This window comes from Schistocerca cancellata, chromosome 10 (genome assembly GCF_023864275.1).
Source record: "Schistocerca cancellata isolate TAMUIC-IGC-003103 chromosome 10, iqSchCanc2.1, whole genome shotgun sequence".
NCBI lineage: Eukaryota > Metazoa > Arthropoda > Insecta > Orthoptera > Acrididae > Schistocerca > Schistocerca cancellata.
In genome coordinates, this window is record NC_064635.1 from 96,263,045 (window position 1) to 96,282,355 (window position 19,311).

Genomic DNA, 19,311 nt, shown 5'->3' on the forward strand with positions numbered 1-19,311 from the left:
TCTCACCAAGCTTGCCAAGGGAGAGAACTTTTCAAAGATCGACCTGGCTGAGGCATACCACCAGTTACCCTCAGATACCAATTCCTGGAACATCATGATTATCAACATGCCTTTCTGATTGTACAAGTACAAGCACCTACCATTTGGTGACTATTTGGTGCCAGCCATTTTCCAGTAGTTCCTGGAGCAGCTTAGGCAGCCCTGCAGGAATTGTCTGAATGACGTCTTGGGTACAGGTCATTCCCGCCAGGAACACTTACAAAACCTCAGTGCCTTACTTCACACTCAGCAGTCTGGAGGTTTACGCTGTCAGCTAGACATGTGATGTTTTTCTTTCAAACCAGAAGTGGAATACTTAGGCCACTGGCTTAGCAAAGATGCAAAGATGGCATTTGCCCTTCAGGTCATAATGTTGTGGCCATTGAAGGCCCCCCTCATCCCAAGGACTTATCTGAACTCCAGGTATTTTTGGGCAAGGTTACTTATCACTTGAAGCTCTTACCCAAGACTGCCTCTGTAGCTCAATCCCTAATTCACTTGTGTCACAAAGGGGTACCTTTTGGTTGTGACCAGGCTTTTCTCTGTTTAAAGGTGATGCTTAACTCTGCCCCTTGCCTTACTTCCTTCTTTACGGACCACCCCTTGGTTGTGGCAGCTGATGCATCAGCATACGGCATTGGGGCCCTCCTCATGCATCGGAATGTCAATGGCTCTGAACAGCCCATCATTTATGATTCTAAGATGTTTACCCCAGCACAACAGAACTACTCCCAGATTGGAAGGAGGCCCTGGCAATAGTGTTCGGCGTCCAAAAGTTTCACAACTATCTCTTTGGAGCAAAGTTCACTTTCCTGACAGACCATAAACCCTTAGTTATACTTTTTGGGCTCCACTCCCACATTCCAGAGTGGATGGCTCATCGTATCTAGCACTGGGCATTATTTTTATGGAATTACACTTACACCATCCAGTATAAGCCAACCACTTATGATGCTAATGCAGACGCTTTGTCACATCTCCCAGCAGGTCCTGAAACTGTGTTTGATGAACAGATTGTCCTCTGTTTCCATATTGATTCCACCCACCAGGACACGCTGAATGCTCTGCTTCTTATGGCTGCTCACATTGCCACGGCTACATGCCGAGACCCTGTCTTGTGGCAGGTCCTCCGCTATGTGGTCCACTGGTAGCCCATCTATATTACTCATTGGATGTGGACCAACTTCAGCCCCTGGCACCCACTGTACCACAGTATCTCCATGGTCGATGATGTCCTTCTGTTAGCCATGGAGTCTGATCCCATCAGGTGGACATCCCTCCAGATTTGTGGCATCAAGTGCTCAGTTTGTTACACTGTGGGCACTGGGGTATGTCCCACATGAAATTTTTGGCTCGTTCGCACATGCATTGGCCAGACATCAATGATGATGTTGACCGGCTCATCCGTGGGTGCACTTTGGTTGCGCGTCACCAGGCAAGCCCCTCCTCAGTCATTTGCACCCTGGCTTGTACCTCACCAGCCATGGAATCACACCCATCTTGATTCTGAGTGCCCGTTTTTGGGGTCTGTGTGGTTACTTATCATTGACACCTACTCCAAATACCCATATGTTGACCGTGTGGTGGCCACCGCCATGGAGGCCACACTCGTGGCCCTGGCCCAGGTTCTCACCACTGAGGGCCTGCCTCACACATTGGTCTACCATAATGGCCAACCAATTCATGGTGTCCTCCTTCCATGACTTCTGTCTGGCCAATGGTATCAAACATATCCTCCAATGGCGCAGCAGAGAGGCTTGGCCACACGTTTATACAACTCACAAAGGCAGTCTGAACATCTCCAACCACATCGGCCCTCACCCTGTTCTTGAGCACCTATCACACCATGCCACTTGACGGACGTAGTTCAGAGGAAATCCTCCATGGGTGACAGCCACAGACCCTGCTGCATTTGCTGATGCAATCCTCTTCCTGCCCCCGCTCTTCGCCTTCTCAGCATTACAGCCCAGCACGGTAGTGTGGGCCCACGTTTACAGGAGCAAGGCGGGTTGGACACCTGCCAGTCATCGCAACCCATGGGTTGCATGTGACATCAGTGCACACGCTGAAAGGGTTGGAGTGCCGCCATCATAACCAGCTCTGCCCACGTTCCCCTGTGGGACTCCCGCCACCAACTCCTCAACCACTACCTCCTTCAGGTACACATGTGGTCCTTGAGTCACCACCACTGCCCCAATTGTTGCCTCCCTGCCAGCCTGACACCAGCCCTCCCCGCCCCCAGATGGATCGGCAGCTCCCTCAGCTGCCATGGCCTCTGGGTTGGCCATCATGAACACCTCAGACGTCCTTTCCATGTACGAGTGGCCTTTGTCGATTTATGAGGTTTTCACTTGTGACCCCGTTGCTTATTGCTTGTTGTTGGTCTTTGTGTCTCAGTATCTTGCTCAGTCATCTGTCGAGTCGGTTTTTCCTTTCCTGTTCATCTGTCTTGTTTGTTCGCGGACTGCTCCTATTTGGTACCACTGCACTTTCATTGACAGCATACCTGCAGCCATTCCGGTCATGGTTACAACAGGGAAGATCAAAGCAAATCAGTAAGAAATTTGAAAGCTCAAAGCGGTCATGAGGGCACAATTTCGTTTCCTGAAAGCAGTGTACAAGGGGGTGCTTCAACACTAAAAGCAGTCGCAAATCCTCATTGTGGGACTGAAGGTGGTGAATGTTTCATTGGAGAACAGTCATGATGAACAGACGTTGCGGTGTCACCTCGGCAGATGCTGAGTGACAGCCTAGGAAGAGGTGCTACTACAGAGTGCAGACACAGGAGGATCCAGCTACATGGAGTCAGACAGAAACATCAGATTGCTTTTGCGGGCTGTCTGTGGAGTCCAGTGCCGAAAAATAGTTTTTAGTTAACATCGGCATCATGGAGGCTGGCCGGCCTAAGGTATTACGTGCCGACACCATCAAAGAGGATCTTCAGGGTGGCAAAAGGAGGACTGTTTGCCTTTGGAGGACTTCTTTGAGCCCTCCCAGTTGATGACTCAAGTGTTGTTTGGCTGGAGGGACGGAGTAAGTCTTCATGGGAGTACTCCTTCTGGCCTTTCTGGCCTACCGGTTGTGTAGCTGGTTGCTTGGGCCCTTGAGGCAAGAGTTCGACGGTTTTTTGCAAAGCAGGACAGAGGGATGGCGATGCTACCTTGACACTGGGCAATTTCATGTCCTCAGAGTTGAATTGGAGGTTGTATGTATGCCTGGCCACGTCTTTCATGGAGTAAGGGGTAACAAAAACAGAAATAGATTCCAGACAGGAGAACACAGGGTTTGTGACTACCCAGTAACTGGATAAGGCACCTTTTCCTTTAACTGGATCTCTTGAACAACGTGCACACCAAGATACACTGGTCACTCCTAAGATGAATTCGCATGGCCGCATTTGCAGTTGATACAGCAGGGGGATAGAGGTGGATGATTGCCCTCGTGCGCATCCCTACCACAGGTGACATGTGGCTGGGTGTTGACAAGATGTTCTAGAGTGGTTAAAATGATGACATTGGTAGCAGCGCATTGGGTTTGGAATGTATGGCAATTTGGAAAGTTTACTGCTCAAGCACACACCCCACCCTGAGACTGGCCTACAGCAGGAGGAACGAGAGAATCCGACCTGTCAACACGGGGCTGGGAATTATGAGTCACCCAGTTACCTGTTATGCACAGATGGGCCAGCCTTTAGGAGCACACAGGGAGCAAGAAGAGAAAGAGGACCCTCGAACGCAGAAGCGGAGGAACAAGAGAAGGGGAACAGAGAAAGGAAAATGGAGCGGAAGACAAAGGTGAGATTGTTTGTACATCAGTGACAGAATGCTGGACATTCCTAAGAATACCCCAGACATGTTCCCCAAGGGGAAAAAGAACAGCAAGATGATTGACATACAACACAAAAGGGAAAAGGTGCTGCAAAGCGTGGGGCCCCATGGTAGCCAAGAATGAACCCACCAAGGAATGGCGTGCCCCCGGAGGGGTGGGGGGTCAGTGTTACCAAGCTACCAAGTGGTGGCATGAGAAAAAAAACACACACACACACACACACACACACACACACACACACACACACACACACACACACACACACACACACGTACGTACGTTTGACTTATACAAACATTTGGAGCCACTCCACTTACATTACATTGCTAATAAAATTGGTTTGCTATATTTTTACGTGGGGCTCATGTGTCTTGCCCCATGGCCACCCCTCACTCTTCGCAGTCCTGGTTGCAATGGCTGAACAGTTTCTCAAAACCGCACACTCCTGTTGTCAACACTAAACAATACTGAAGGTCACGTAATGAGCAATGTCCACTGAACAGTGGACAACTGGAAGCAGGGGACTAGGAGTGAAGTGACAAATCATTCTATATTCCATGGAAATGTGACTGAAGGATTTGGGTTAGCTGAATGCTGGCTGAACTTTACCTGCCATCATCTTTAGTACCAATAATCACGTGAAGAGGAGGCAGTGTTACAGTATGCAATTCCTCATCATTAACTTGTTGTCCTCTTATTGCACTTTAGAAAATGCTAAATTCAGAAGGATAATTATGTATTTGACGGTAGTGTACTGTCTTCAGCAGAGGAAGTGTTCAGACACAAAGACTGACAATCAGCTCAACAATGCCACCTGTCACTGAGCAGCATTGTGAGGCGAAGATTTATGGACAATGACATTCCTGAAGTGAACTTGCGTGCCAATGTTCCAACCTGAAAGCAATGGATCATCTTCGGGACGAGTCATAATGGTGACATCATTCCAAACCTGATGTCCAACATCTCTACCTTCTTTGGGTTTAGCTCTCAAGGAAGAATGGGCTGCCATTCCTTCACAGAGGTTCAGACGTCTCAATGAAAGTACAAACAGAAGAGTTCAAGCCACCATAAAGGAGAAGGGTGGACACACTCCATCTTAATGTCCACTAATAGTTGTCCTGATACATTTGATTCACAAGCCTCCCACTGTGGGCTCTCACTACTACTCACCCACTGAGTGTCTGGCACCTCCAGCTCTCGCTTCTTTACTGGGTACGGCATCTTCCTCGAGTTGCTGCCGTCTTCCAGCAGCTGCAACTGTACACACAGAGAGGAAAGCATCTCTTAATAACTTTATTTACTGCTTTAGTGATGTGCTCCTTCTACTATTCCCACATTATGGCTGCAATGACTGGAACATATGTTAATTTTAACAAACACTGTTGCCATACTGAGCCTCTAATCAATCTCAGAAGACATTACGAAGAAACAGAAAGCCACATTCATGGTCTGTGTAAAAAGGAAACTTTTAGACAGTGTCAATTAGCACACAACTTTCATGGAATATGCTTGTACATACCACTTCAAAGGAGTGATGCCTTCTTAATGAATGACATTTTAAAAAATGTCATTAATACAGTATGAAAATAATAACATAAAACAACCTGTCATATTGTTCATTAGATTTATTTTCATTTTTTATATGGTGAATTTTCGACATGGAACAATATGCACCTTCAGCACTGGAGAGTTTTAACAGCAGCTTTCAGTGAGAAACTATGTGCTTGGCTGTGGAAATAGGTACTCCGTGGGTCACCACACTGTCCTGCTGATGCATAGGCTTCCAAAGGGCAGTTATTTCAATAAATTATACATGCAGTGAGACACAAAAGAGGAATGTTGGAATTATAACAATTCTCTCTTTTATACTGAATGAATGAAAGTGGTCTTTTAAGGTGTGTGTGTGTGTTTTCTATGACTGTTAAAAATCATCATCATCATCATCATCCATCATCAACAACAACAACAACTACTACTACTACTCCTATACCAATAATGTACATCACAGATGAAAATGGTAAAATAGGTCCAAGCAATAACCACACCTGTAAATTACTAATAAGTACTTTGATCAACTCTTGAACTGTAAACAACTAAATTGTTCCATCATCTTTCGGGTGTGCACTTGGGACAGCGACAATACTTCTTGTAATATTTCAGCTAGAAACCTCCCAGCAGTCTTCAAGGCGAGTCGGAGACTGAGTTCATAGTATTTGTGCATGCCTATTTATATGGAGAGTCATGTGGTACTAAGCTGCTGAGGATTAAAATCGCATGCATCAAAGATATCAAAGTTGCCACTACTGCACTAGTCATAGTTAAGATTTATATAGCAAAGATAAACATATAAGTGCAGAGTGCAAACAAAATAGTGCTGCTGTGAATCCACCGTGCCTGTAAATAAATAATTAATCTTTGAAAGAGGTAACATCTGTCAGAAGTGAAGATACAGAAATTCTTTCTGAACGAAGGTGTGAAATAAGTGGTTTCCAAGCATTGTCAAGATGAAATCCTTCGTCATGGTTTAGCAGGTTGTCGGCTAGTTGTGTTTCTACAGCTTCCTTAACAACTGAGTCCCAGAAAGATGAAGCAGTAGTTAAAATCTTAACATCTATATAATCCATGGCATGGCCAGTAGAAATGCAATGTTCAGCAACTGCTGATTTGTTGGACTGAAGGAGACCTGAGTACCGCTGGTGTTCGATGCATCGTTCCTGTACAGTGCACGTGGTAGCCCTATGTAACATTTTCCACACTCACAAGGGATTTCATAAACTCCCGCCTTTTGCAAGAGCAGATCATCCATAACAGATCCCAACAAGGCTGCAGTCTTAGCGGGTGGGCGGAATATCACATCCACTTTATGTTTCTTCAAGATTCCAGCAATTTTAGAAGAAATATCACCCACATATGGAGAAAGGCTGTAGATTTCACTTCACTTTCCACTTCCTCATCCTTTTCCTGTGATTTTTCTGCAGTTTTTATTTGCAGGACTTTCTTAATCTGCTGTTGCAAATAGCCATTTCTCTGAAATATCGCAAGAAGAATTGTTGAGCTGAGGTCATCCAACAATCTTCACAATTTTAAACCCATATCCGAACCAAAACAAATTTAAATAGGTGTTCCTCAGGGCAGCATTCTGGGCCCGTTGTTGTTTCTAATTTATATCAATGATATACAGGCTCCAGACAGCTCAGCAAAAATTCTACAATTTGCAGATTACACGAGTATCATAATTAGTGATAAAAAACAATCACTGTGTACTAGAGCAGAAAAAATGCTCTCATACATACAGTCATGGTTTTATTGAAAAGGGCTACCATGCTCTAATGTATCAGAGACGAAAATGGTAAAATAGGTCTAAGCAATAACCACACATGTAAATTACCAAGAAAGTACTTTGATCAACTCTTGAACTGTAGATAACTGAATTGTTAGCTAGAATTTCCAGATATTTGATGAAAACATGGAAGCAGATCTACCACCTACAGCAAACAAACAAACAAACAAACAAACCCTGAAAAACAACAAAGCCAGTGGAGAAGAAATAAAATCATCTCAACCATAACTGGTGACAAGCAGAAATGACAACTAACCTTTAGATTATGTCTGAAGAAATATGGGAAACTGGAAAGTAGCTCCTATCCATCCTGTGCACAAAAAAAGTCATAGGCATTATCTAAATAATTGCACAGGTATATATCTGTTGCCAGTGGGCTGTATTATATTTTTAACAATATTACTAAACAAGGTAGAAGTAACACTTGACAGCCATTTGGGAGAATATCAGAGTGGATTTAGAAAGATCGAATCTGGTGCAGAACAGAATTGCAACTTTAAGTCCATACGAATTTTAAGACATAGTTTTAACATTTACAGGTTTTAGAAAAGCATTTGATTGACAGGTAGACAGTGGGTAAAGTGACTCGAGAACTTGGCATTACACTAAGCTAGCAAACCTTATTCGTGAAACACCCACACACTGAAGCATAAGTAAAGTTTTGGTGTGAAACACCTAAGGCACTCAAAATAACAGGTGAAATGCAGGGTGACAACATGTTTCCACACCACCTCAACTGCATCTTAGAGGAAATAGTAAGATAATTGAAACAAAAGGCAAAGAACATAAGCTGTCACAATGAGACTGGATACTTCAGGAAAAAGAGATACTGAAATTCAGTGTCTAATATTTGCAAATGATTATGCCATTCTTTATAAAAATATAACAAATTCAGAAATACAAATCAACCTCTTAGAAGGAATACCTAACAAAGCAGCTTTAAAAGTTTCTGTAGAAAATTTATTTTTAGGACAAACATAAAATAATGACCCAGAAATCCTAGTAACAGATAATGAACAGATAAAGAGGGTTTATAAATTTAAATATTTGGGAGAAAAGATTCAAGGCAATGGTTTCAAAAATATTTGCTGTAGACAAAATAGTATGTAAAATGGAGAAAGCATATGATATAAACATGAACATTTACAACAAGATGTGTGTGTCTAAAAATTTGAAAATACAGCACTACAGCACAGTAGTAAAACCAGAATGTCTCTATGCAAGTGAATGTTTAATGTTGAATTATGAATTATACAAACTTCAAGTCCTAGAATTAAGAATCATTTGAAAAATACTCAGACTGCTAGGAAATCCATGAGTATGAATATTAAGAAGTAATGAAGTATATTGCAGCATAGGAAAAACAATTGAAATGCTGCAGAAGAGCTGGACATGTATACAGAGTGAACAGCAACAGGTTAACCAAACAGATTGTTGAGCATCTTTGGGACAAGATGTCAACAACAGGACAGATTCAAGTAGTTAGGAAAGATTTGGAAAGAAATACAAGAAAAAGACCCCGCAGAATGATAGGATTTCAAGAAGAAAGTGTTGCAAATGGAAGCATTCCAAGGCAGGAAGAAGAAGAGGAAGACAGGGTCAGAATCGTCTGAGGAAGAAAAAAGGATAGATAGTGAAGACGAAGGAAACCTGGAAGAAGAACAAAGGAGGAAGCATTGAAATTAGGATGTGGTCATTAGATACCCCAAACAGAAAAACAAAAAGAAGAAGAATGTCTGTGATGTCATTAATATAAAACATCAATATCAAGGGCCCCACACACTTCCTTGGAGCACATCTAGAGTTACATCTACAATGTTCCATATAGTTCTATGCAGTGTCCTATGTACCGATATATCTTCAGCCTTGTCATGAAGCTCATTTCATTTGTACATATTTTTTATTTAAACCACCCATCATCAATGCATTATGATGTTGGTACATTATTAGAACACTAAATGTTGGGAGCAAAAACAGAGAGACGTCTTAAGTGAACAGTGTGCACTGTGTTATTGTTATTTATGCAGCCGATACCAATAATGTAACAGTGAGCACACAATGTATGCTTTAAGTCAGCCTTTCCCATCATTGTGTTTTGTGTTGTTGGGGGCATTACATGTGATCTAAGAGAAGTTCATATGCCTAGGGATCAAAGGATACAGTTGTCTTTTCCACCATTTTTACGAAGTACATTACCTTGTTATCACTTAATGTGGACACATTCTTTTAGGTAAATTGTCATTCTATGAATATTTTGTTGACACAAAGCACTGCTACATTTTAATTTAAAATGGCTAAGTGGGCAAAATGAGAACAGTGGTGTTTATGAATATATGGTTTCAATGGTAACGTTTTCACCATGTATGGGGATAATGCCATGGGACAGAGCATGGCAAGGAAAGATTTTCTAATTTAAAGGATGATTGTTTTGACATTATTGACCCTCCATTTTCAGAAAGACCTTCAGCATTTGATGAAGATCATCTGAATGCATTAATCCACGATGATGCACATCATTGCACTCAAGAACCAGAAAATGTGATGAAGTATGACCATTCCGTCACTGTGCAGCATTTGAATACAATGGAGAAGGTTCAACAATAAAACATACGGGTACCACATGCCAAACCATATAAATCAGTGGTTGGCCGTATGTACATTAACCTCTTGCTTGTTCTTCATTAGAGGGTGAATACCACTGACCATTTCTAACCTGTATTGTTACTGATGACTAGAAATTTTGTTTTTATGCTAATGTAAGACAAAGAACGGAAATGAATGCTTTAGTCCAAACAAAGCATCAGTGCCACATAGACTTTCGAGCATCCACACAAGATAATGTTATGGATATTGTGCAGAGGTCCGGTGTTAGAATATTGCTGCGGGATGTGGAAGCCTTATCAGGTTGGATTGACAGAGGACATCGAAAGGGTGCAAAAAAGGGCAGCTCATTTTGTATTATCACGTAATAGGGGAGAGAGCGTAGCACATATGATATGTGAGTTGGGATGGAAGTCATTAAAACAAAGACTTTTTCATTGCGGCGAGATCTATTTACGAATTTTCAATCACCAACTTTCTCTTCTGAATGCGAAAATATTTTGTTGAGACCAATCTACATAGGTAGGAATAATCATCAAAATAAAATAAGAGAAATCAGAGCTCCAACAGAAAGGTTTAGGTGTTCATTTTTGCCATGCGCTGTTCGGGAGTGGAATGGTAGAGAGATAGTACGATTGTGGTTGGATGAACCCTCTGTCAAGCACTTAAATGTGAATTGCAGAGTAATCATGTAGATGTAGATGTAGGTGACCATGTGGTGTACTACGAGTTGCTTGCATGAGGTGTAACTTTCCTGTTGGTATTTATTGTCAACAACAGACATCTTGCAGATATAGTCCCAGAAAAACATCCAGGAAGACTGTGTGAAGTGGTGCTATTCCACAGTAACAGTCACCAGCATTCTGCTAGACTGGCAACAAACACTATAGAACAACTGGATTGAGAAGTCATTTTGCACCCACCCTTTTCATCTGATCTTGCACCCTCAGATTTCATCTTCTCTGCTCTCTGTTCAATGATCTTGACATACTTCCTTTGGGGTGAAAATACACTTTGAACATGGCTCTTTGCTACAAAATCACATGATTTCTACAGTTGTGGATCCAGAAAGTTATCCCAACAGACTGAAGTGAACAGCGAAACAAAGTATATTATTTATGATGATTTAAGTCTCCAGTAGGTATAGTCTGAGTTTTTTAACTTGTAGGAAACACTACAGTGTTATGCATCAGCCTAAGATGTTCGATTGGCCATGAAAGGGTTAATCTGGAAATAAGCAGTAAAAGGCTAAGCCTGGAATAACATTTGTTGCGTTCTGTCCCTCTGCCAACCAGATAAATTGTCATAAACCTGCAGGCCAACTGCGTGAGGAGTTGTGGTGGACAGATTTAATGCAAATGTCATAGAGGGGATGGGATGGCAGAGGGTGTAACATAGGAGGTAGAGGTACAGGTACAGGTACAGGTACAGGTACAGGTACAGAGCTAGGCATGGGAAAGGGCAGTGTAGGGGTGGCTAGTACTGAGGGAAGGATTGTGAAACGTAAGTTAAGGGGAACTCCAAAATTTTCAAATTAGGGAAGCTGGTATTGGAGTAGAGGGGGTGAGAGGAGTATGAGATGGGTCTCGAGAATGCAGTACACAAGTTGTGAAGCCACCAACAAGTCAGCCACCTTGTACTCAGTAGCATGTTGTCACCGGGTAGTCAATAACACTCTTGGCAGGTGAGGGATTGATAGTAACTGTGGCACCCAGATGGGTCAGGCTATTTCACACATCAGTCAGGTGGCAAAATTCATTACTACTTATCGTAGTATGCCTATTTGTAATGTTTGCTTAACATTACAATGACAAATTTCTAAATGTCAATTTGGTACTTAAAAATTTGTCTTTTTTCTCTTTGACCACATTTCCCTCACAATCTACCACAGTACACATTTTCAATGCAACTGCACATTTGTAACCAATCTTACATAGTTACAATAACACCGCCAATTTTCAGTATGAATTATGTATGACATAATTAACATCCAGTGTTATGTTACAGTATAGAATTTTGAAAAACTGTTTCACAAAAATTGTTTAGCACACCACCAATGGAATATTAATTTCAAAGAAAAAGATGAAAAATAAAGTACCACATAATAAAATATTAAAGTCATAACTTTAATGTGTAATTAAGCTACTGAAGAAAGCAAATATCTCACCTGCCAACAGCTCCTCCATCCTCAACTTCTGCGGCATCTGCAAAAATATTAAGAAGCTGAATAACTTTACATCAACAGAATTTGAGTGTAAATCAAACATCTTGATATGTGGCAGTGGTTGTCTTCTCACTGCACATGCTCATTTTAATGTCAAGAAGTTGCTAAACTAAAATAGTGATGGAGATTAGGAATCAGGTGCTGTGGCAAGTACATACATGTGAAATTTTATAAAAGTGAGATTGATGAAAACTGCATAATGATCCAAGTGAAGAACCACAAAATATTTTAATTTTAATTGTCTGAGTTCATTACAGCTGCCATATACAGCCACTGTCACAGAGAAGGACAAAGGTGCCCACAAAAAGCAAGTCAACACTGGTGTTTGGAGGCTGGTGTAGGGACACTGCCAGTGACCGAAATAAAGGTACAGCATAGTTTGCTGGAATGAACACCCCTCATGGAAGGGGGAAGGAATAACAGACCATTATAAAATTACAGACTGTCACAGTTAGGAGATAGAGAAATTATGTCATGTACAATTCTGATAGTGTCTCCATTGGATTTCAAGTTACTGAGAACCAGCGGATCCCAAAGTGTTGAGCCACAACATTTCAAGTGGCACATGTCGCAAATGACATGCCATGTAGTGTAGCAGAGTTGTGGCAGCTTACAACTATGTGACTCACTTTCTTTTGTATTAGTAGTGTCATGTTGATAGGAAGCCATAAAGGTCACATGATTACCGGGAATCCTGATCGAAACAATTTAAACTATCTGCAAGTACTGTAATGACTGCATACCTACAAAACTGGAGGACACTGGTCTCAACAATACATTATGATTTTATGAGCTTTGTCTATTTAGGGGTGTACTAACCTGTTCCAGAGTGTTGTTCTGTTAGAGTAATTCTTCATCAAAGTTCATATTTTGGATTCCAACATGCCAATAGCTGCTCCAGAGGTAAGGAGGTTTAATGTGTTGAGGGTAAGCCCACAGATACTTAACATGCATGGCCAGCACATAAGTTTTCATTTCAATTGAGTCACACTACCCTGTTAGGGAGCTTCTTACAGATGCAAGCAGTTTGTTTAAGGTACATTGTTGGTTAGGGTTTGGATAGTTATTTTCTATGTGAATTATGTATATTGTGTTGATTAGCACATGCTCAGTTAGCCCCCAAACTACACTCAATAGCTCTTGTTGTTCACACTGCTACAGCAGACTGCAATGTGATTGAAATATAGCACTGTAGGCATCCAAATCGCTATTGATGGCATTCTCCTGTAAAAATGCATCAGTGGCAACTGGCATCAGTGTATCAGCCTCACTGATTTGTACCTGTACACACAGAACAAGTGAGACTTGTGTGTTTCATAGTGAATGACTAGGCGGAAGCCACTTCATACTGTGGACAGTGTTAAGGTGATATGCAGAAAAGTATATCTAATTTACAAAGAAGATAGTGTAGGTGTCTTGAAGTGTACTATGTGACATTGGTAGCAATGATATATGGCATCATAAATCACAAATACTGTAACAGCCTAGCACATATTCATAGTAACACTGCAGAGAGCAACAATGACTGCATGAAGAACCAGCATAAAGGTGTGGGAGTTTAAACAATTGGAAAATTTTATATCCAGCAACTAAAGGAACTATATGCCAATTTGGATACACAGCTTAACCAACAAAACTATCATCAACAAGTGTGGTACTCAGTACTGATGACCTAACATCAGGTATTCCTTTCAGGGACTGCTGTTACAACTTTTACAAGAAACTAATGTAACATTTACACAAAATCCAACTGAAATGTAAATTTGAATTCCTTGACATGCATAAGGCAAGTCCTACATCACTTGGAGGGGAAAGGAAATTTCAAAACTGAAGTCTTTAAAGTAATATGTAAGAGCACAGTTTGACAGAACTACAGGCAATGCATCATTATCCCATTTTGGTATATTCGAGCATTTAATTGGGAAGCTGTTGGAGCAATTGCTGTGGACAATTTTGAAGCAACTTTGTATTTTGGTCGTGCATATCTCCGTGGTCATGGCTAACAGGGATGGAAGCTGATATTATGACAGCAGCAACACAATGTGACTAATGTGAACACATACAATAAAGAGGAAACTGCAAATAAGAATTTTTTGTCGAGTAGTGACTTGAGCAGGAGCGTAATTGGACTGGGGCAGCCCAACAACTAGGGTCCCAATGGCAGTCAAAACAAAGGAAATACAAGAAATTAAAATGGAAACAAAAAGTGGAAAAATAGGTAAAAACATCTGACTAAACACGTCCACAAATGTCCATAGCTCATTGAGGGGCTACAGCAGTGGTCTGGAATTAGTCCTCTGAAAGTGAACTAAATGTATTTTGGTCCACTCAGCTTGTGTCAGTTGCTAACAGGATGTGGCTTAACTTCCAGCACTGCAGTACCTCATGAGAAACAAGTACTTTTATTCACTCTGTGAAGGCAGTACAGAATTCTCTGACCAGTCACTTGCACAGAAATTGGTGGTGGTGACTGCACTGAAGTCATTCCATGTGGTACTGTGTTACAATCATTACTGTATGCCTCCTACCAGATTTAATCACATGATAATGAATTTAATAATGGTTACCGAGAGCCAAGGATGCTTGCACAAGGTAGACCAGAGTGGAGAACTGCATCAAACCCCATTTGGACTGACAATAACAATAACAACAACAAGAACAACTGCAGTCCATAAGCTGGGTGAGTATGAGCCTAATACCAAGTGGTGCTTACTTTACAAACTGATTTTCTGCTACATCAGTTCCATACTGACTTCCCTCCTACCTCCCTTCCACCCACCCTACCTCCCTCCTTTCGCACTGCAGTTCTGCAAGTATGAAGTGTCTGAGATGAGTGGCAGTATAGTTACTTCCCACTCACCAAATCTATCACTCTTACTGAAGGGTGCAGTGATGTAAGACAGATTGTGATTTAGTAAGCAAATTGAGTGCACGGTCTTGCTATTGTTAGGTAGCACTGATTGGGACAAATGACCGACAGTCGAGATCAGATGGCCTCTAACAAAGCTGTGTTTAGTCAGGCTGTGGAGGATGCATGGGGAAATTACATGATGCAGTGTCCACAGTTGCATTTTTCCTCCATTACATGAAGGAAGAACAATCTCTGGACAAAGTTCATTGCTATAGCCCAGGATTCAGACAAGAAATAAACACGTTTTGTCCAACAGAAATTAAATGTCATATTGTTTCTTATTCTACATACAGCATGAGGAAACACATGTACTCCATCAAATAAATGCAGCATACAGACCAATTTCTATATATAAACACCATTTAGAAACTACAAATTATCCTACTGCCCTGTTTTCTTATTTGGTCATGAGAGACTTCCCAATTTGTAATTTGCCTGTGTGTGTGTGTGTGTGTGTGTGTGTGTGTGTGTGTGAGTGTGTGAGAGAGGAGAGAGAGAAGAGAGAGAGAGAGAGAGAGAGAGAGAGAGAGAGAGAGAGAGAGAGAGAGAGAGAGAGAGAGAGAGAGAGAAGATATATTTTGCACATTTTTGGCCGAGTCTCATGGGTGGCAATAGAGTGGGAGAGAGATGAATTTGACATAACAAAAAATAGCCCTAAAAAGGGGGCACTCTTGATTTATTCATTTCATGTATGTAGGCAGAGAGCAAGTAAAGAGAATGTAATACTCAAAATATTAAATTAAAACAAATTTATTTCAGGTACAAGGATAATGCCAACTAGAACTAGCTCAAATTTCCTTCTCTCATCTTTGATATTTTTCTGTCACCAAGAGATTTTGTGCTGGCTCTCACTGACAGAACACTGCACAGCAGAACAAGGAAAGAAAGTAAAATGTTCTCAGTCCATAACATTTTATCCAGAATGCCCCATTATTTCTGACTTCAGTCATGCACCCTGGCACTGAATTTGTGAGGCATTGGACCCATTTGTCAGAAGAGGCAACCCCACCGAGGCTTCAAAAAAAGCAGTCCAAAAGAGCATCAGCTATAAATGGTGTGTTTCACAACCAGTTCTCTGTGTGTTCGTGCTACTTACACACACATAATTTCCATTGTGTTCAAGTGAGCAGTCTCTCACAGCCAGTCCATTACATTAATGTCTATGTTGGACAGCTGCAGCTGAATGAGCAGACCTATACACAAGTGAATATTCCTCCTGTAGCATGAATTCCCCTCCACAATACAGCATTCACACTAAATGCAGCACCACTTTCTTCAAAATGTGGGCATACGGCCTGCTACTGAGGAAGCATTCCTGCTCCTCTCACAGAAATCCGACGCCCCCAGCGGGGAAACGAAACCGACGCCCCCAGCGGGGAAACGAAACCAACGCCCCCAGCGGGGAAACGAAACCAACGCCCCCAGCGGGGAAACGAAACCAACGCCCCCAGCGGGGAAACGAAACCAACGCCCCCAGCGGGGAAACGAAACCAACGCCCCCAGCGGGGAAACGAAACCAACGCCCCCAGCGGGGAAACGAAACCAACGCCCCCAGCGGGGAAACGAAACCAACGCCCCCAGCGGGGAAACGAAACCAACGCCCCCAGCGGGGAAACCAAACCAACGCCCCCAGCGGGGAAACCAAACCAACGCCCCCAGCGGGGAAACGAAACCAACGCCCCCAGCGGGGAAACGAAACCAACGCCCCCAGCGGGGAAACGAAACCAACGCCCCCAGCGGGGAAACCAAACCAACGCCCCCAGCGGGGAAACGAAACCAACGCCCCCAGCGGGGAAACGAAACCAACGCCCCCAGCGGGGAAACGAAACCAACGCCCCCAGCGGGGAAACGAAACCAACGCCCCCAGCGGGGAAACGAAACCAACGCCCCCAGCGGGGAAACGAAACCAACGCCCCCAGCGGGGAAACGAAACCAACGCCCCCAGCGGGGAAACGAAACCAACGCCCCCAGCGGGGAAACGAAACCAACGCCCCCAGCGGGGAAACGAAACCAACGCCCCCAGCGGGGAAACGAAACCAACGCCCCCAGCGGGGAAACGAAACCAACGCCCCCAGCGGGGAAACGAAACCAACGCCCCCAGCGGGGAAACGAAACCAACGCCCCCAGCGGGGAAACGAAACCAACGCCCCCAGCGGGGAAACGAAACCAACGCCCCCAGCGGGGAAACGAAACCAACGCCCCCAGCGGGGAAACGAAACCAACGCCCCCAGCGGGGAAACGAAACCAACGCCCCCAGCGGGGAAACGAAACCAACGCCCCCAGCGGGGAAACGAAACCAACGCCCCCAGCGGGGAAACGAAACCAACGCCCCCAGCGGGGAAACGAAACCAACGCCCCCAGCGGGGAAACGAAACCAACGCCCCCAGCGGGGAAACGAAACCAACGCCCCCAGCGGGGAAACGAAACCAACGCCCCCAGCGGGGAAACGAAACCAACGCCCCCAGCGGGGAAACGAAACCAACGCCCCCAGCGGGGAAACGAAACCAACGCCCCCAGCGGGGAAACGAAACCAACGCCCCCAGCGGGGAAACCAACGCCCCCAGCGGGGAAACCAACGCCCCCAGCGGGGAAACCAACGCCCCCAGCGGGGAAACCAACGCCCCCAGCGGGGAAACCAACGCCCCCAGCGGGGAAACCAACGCCCCCAGCGGGGAAACCAACGCCCCCAGCGGGGAAACCAACGCCGCCAGCGGGGAAACCAACGCCCCCAGGAAACTGACAATCGGCTAGTACTACCTGTTGTCACCACTTATTCCCCATTGTGTCTGGACCCTCGCGGCTGCTAAACTACTGTTTGGTCTTGGTAAGACAACTTATCTGTGAAAAGTACATTTTTCCACATTGCATTCAGATGGAGCTCTGGCTGCCAGCCAGTGTAACATTTCCTCGCCGAGTTCCTGTTTTATAGTGGATCATTGTGCGTGGAGTACAGCTTTCCTTGGCCCTCAGTTAACTGCATCATTGGAACTGGGAAGTTGGTCACTCACTACAACTGCTTCGTATCTAGGGGAGGGATTAGTTGGCTCTTACAGGCAAGCTATGTGTTATACTGCTGTGGGCTCAGTATCTTGAGCCAGGCATTCTGCTGATAGTGCCTCCTTCAACAAAATTCTTTAAAATTCTGTTTATAGTAGGGGTAGACTTCTGACATTCCAAAGATTCATCAATCACACAGGTTGATATTTTATCCAAAGTTCCCAATACTCAGGCAACTTCCATTCCCATAGTCACACTTGGGGTGAATTTGTATAGCTTTAAAAATGCACGTTACTACCCCTTAATATTTGTCATGTCAACACAGGATACATAGAAATTCACGACTCTGCCAGATATGTGACAAGCATGGATGGAAAGCCAAATCATCTGCATACTGCAGACATTTGCTTAACCTTGCACAGCTTACTCTGAGGACAGGCCACATATTTGAACAAAATTTCCTTAAACATTTTTGCCATTTATCAGCATGACAAGAGAGAAATCAGCATTGGACTAATATGCCATTTCTGATGACTAACACCTCTGACAATACCTCAGTTACAGTCATCCACTCACAAGCAGCACCACAGGAATATCACAGTCAAGCAAACATTAATGGTTTGAGTGGAGCCAGGGCATGGGTAACGACAACCAAAGGTGTATTCATTTATTTCTTATGTCTGTTACTTGTAATTAGGGTCTCAGTGATGTTCTAAGGCCTTCCATGACATCTTCCACTGATCTGTGCCCGCAACTATTGTTGCTATGATGGTCTAACACAAGACTGCAACTCACCTCGCCATCATCTTCCTTATCTTCCCCTTCTCCCTGTTCCCTTTTTCGAGCACGATATGCAGTACACTAGGACTCCCAAACAAGACAAACATTGTGTGATGAAATCCTGAATAGTATTGTAAACCCCGTGAAGAAATTTGATCTCTTTTTGCTGTAGAAATGTTTGTGGAAGTACACTTCACAATGTTGATATTGTGCTGGACTATACACAAGCACTGTAATGGAAAGTGAAGTTATAGTTTGGCACATGTGACAGATGAGATCTGATGGAATATGATCAAATGTTTTGTTGCAACACTTGGCTTACCTAGGCCTGCAACTGGATGATACTGTGAATCATTAGTTTTACTGTTTCTATTCTTTGCCATGAGGTCTGGTTTGTGTTCAAATAGCTATATCAAACTTGGCACCCATTCTACATCTACATCAGTAAAGGCACATAAGTGAGTACTTAAGATGCCAGCATCCAAGTTCAAATGCATCTGGAAGCTTTTAATTGTTGGCATTCTTCTTTCTGGTAGTTCATAATAGATCTAATAGATTATAGTTAATATTCTCTGACAAGTAGCTGACCCA

The 19,311-nt window shown here is 43.4% G+C and overlaps 1 protein-coding gene across 1 annotated transcript; it reads left to right on the forward strand.

Annotated features, from left to right (window-relative positions):
- The first annotated feature begins 14,189 nt into the window (after positions 1-14,189).
- On the forward strand, positions 14,190-17,683 carry LOC126106161 (basic salivary proline-rich protein 1-like). Its single transcript, XM_049912401.1, has 3 exons — positions 14,190-14,250; positions 14,404-14,525; positions 16,274-17,683. Exons 1-3 carry the CDS (start codon positions 14,190-14,192, stop codon positions 17,681-17,683), a joined length of 1,593 nt encoding a protein of 530 aa, XP_049768358.1.
- Positions 17,684-19,311: the final 1,628 nt, after the last annotated feature.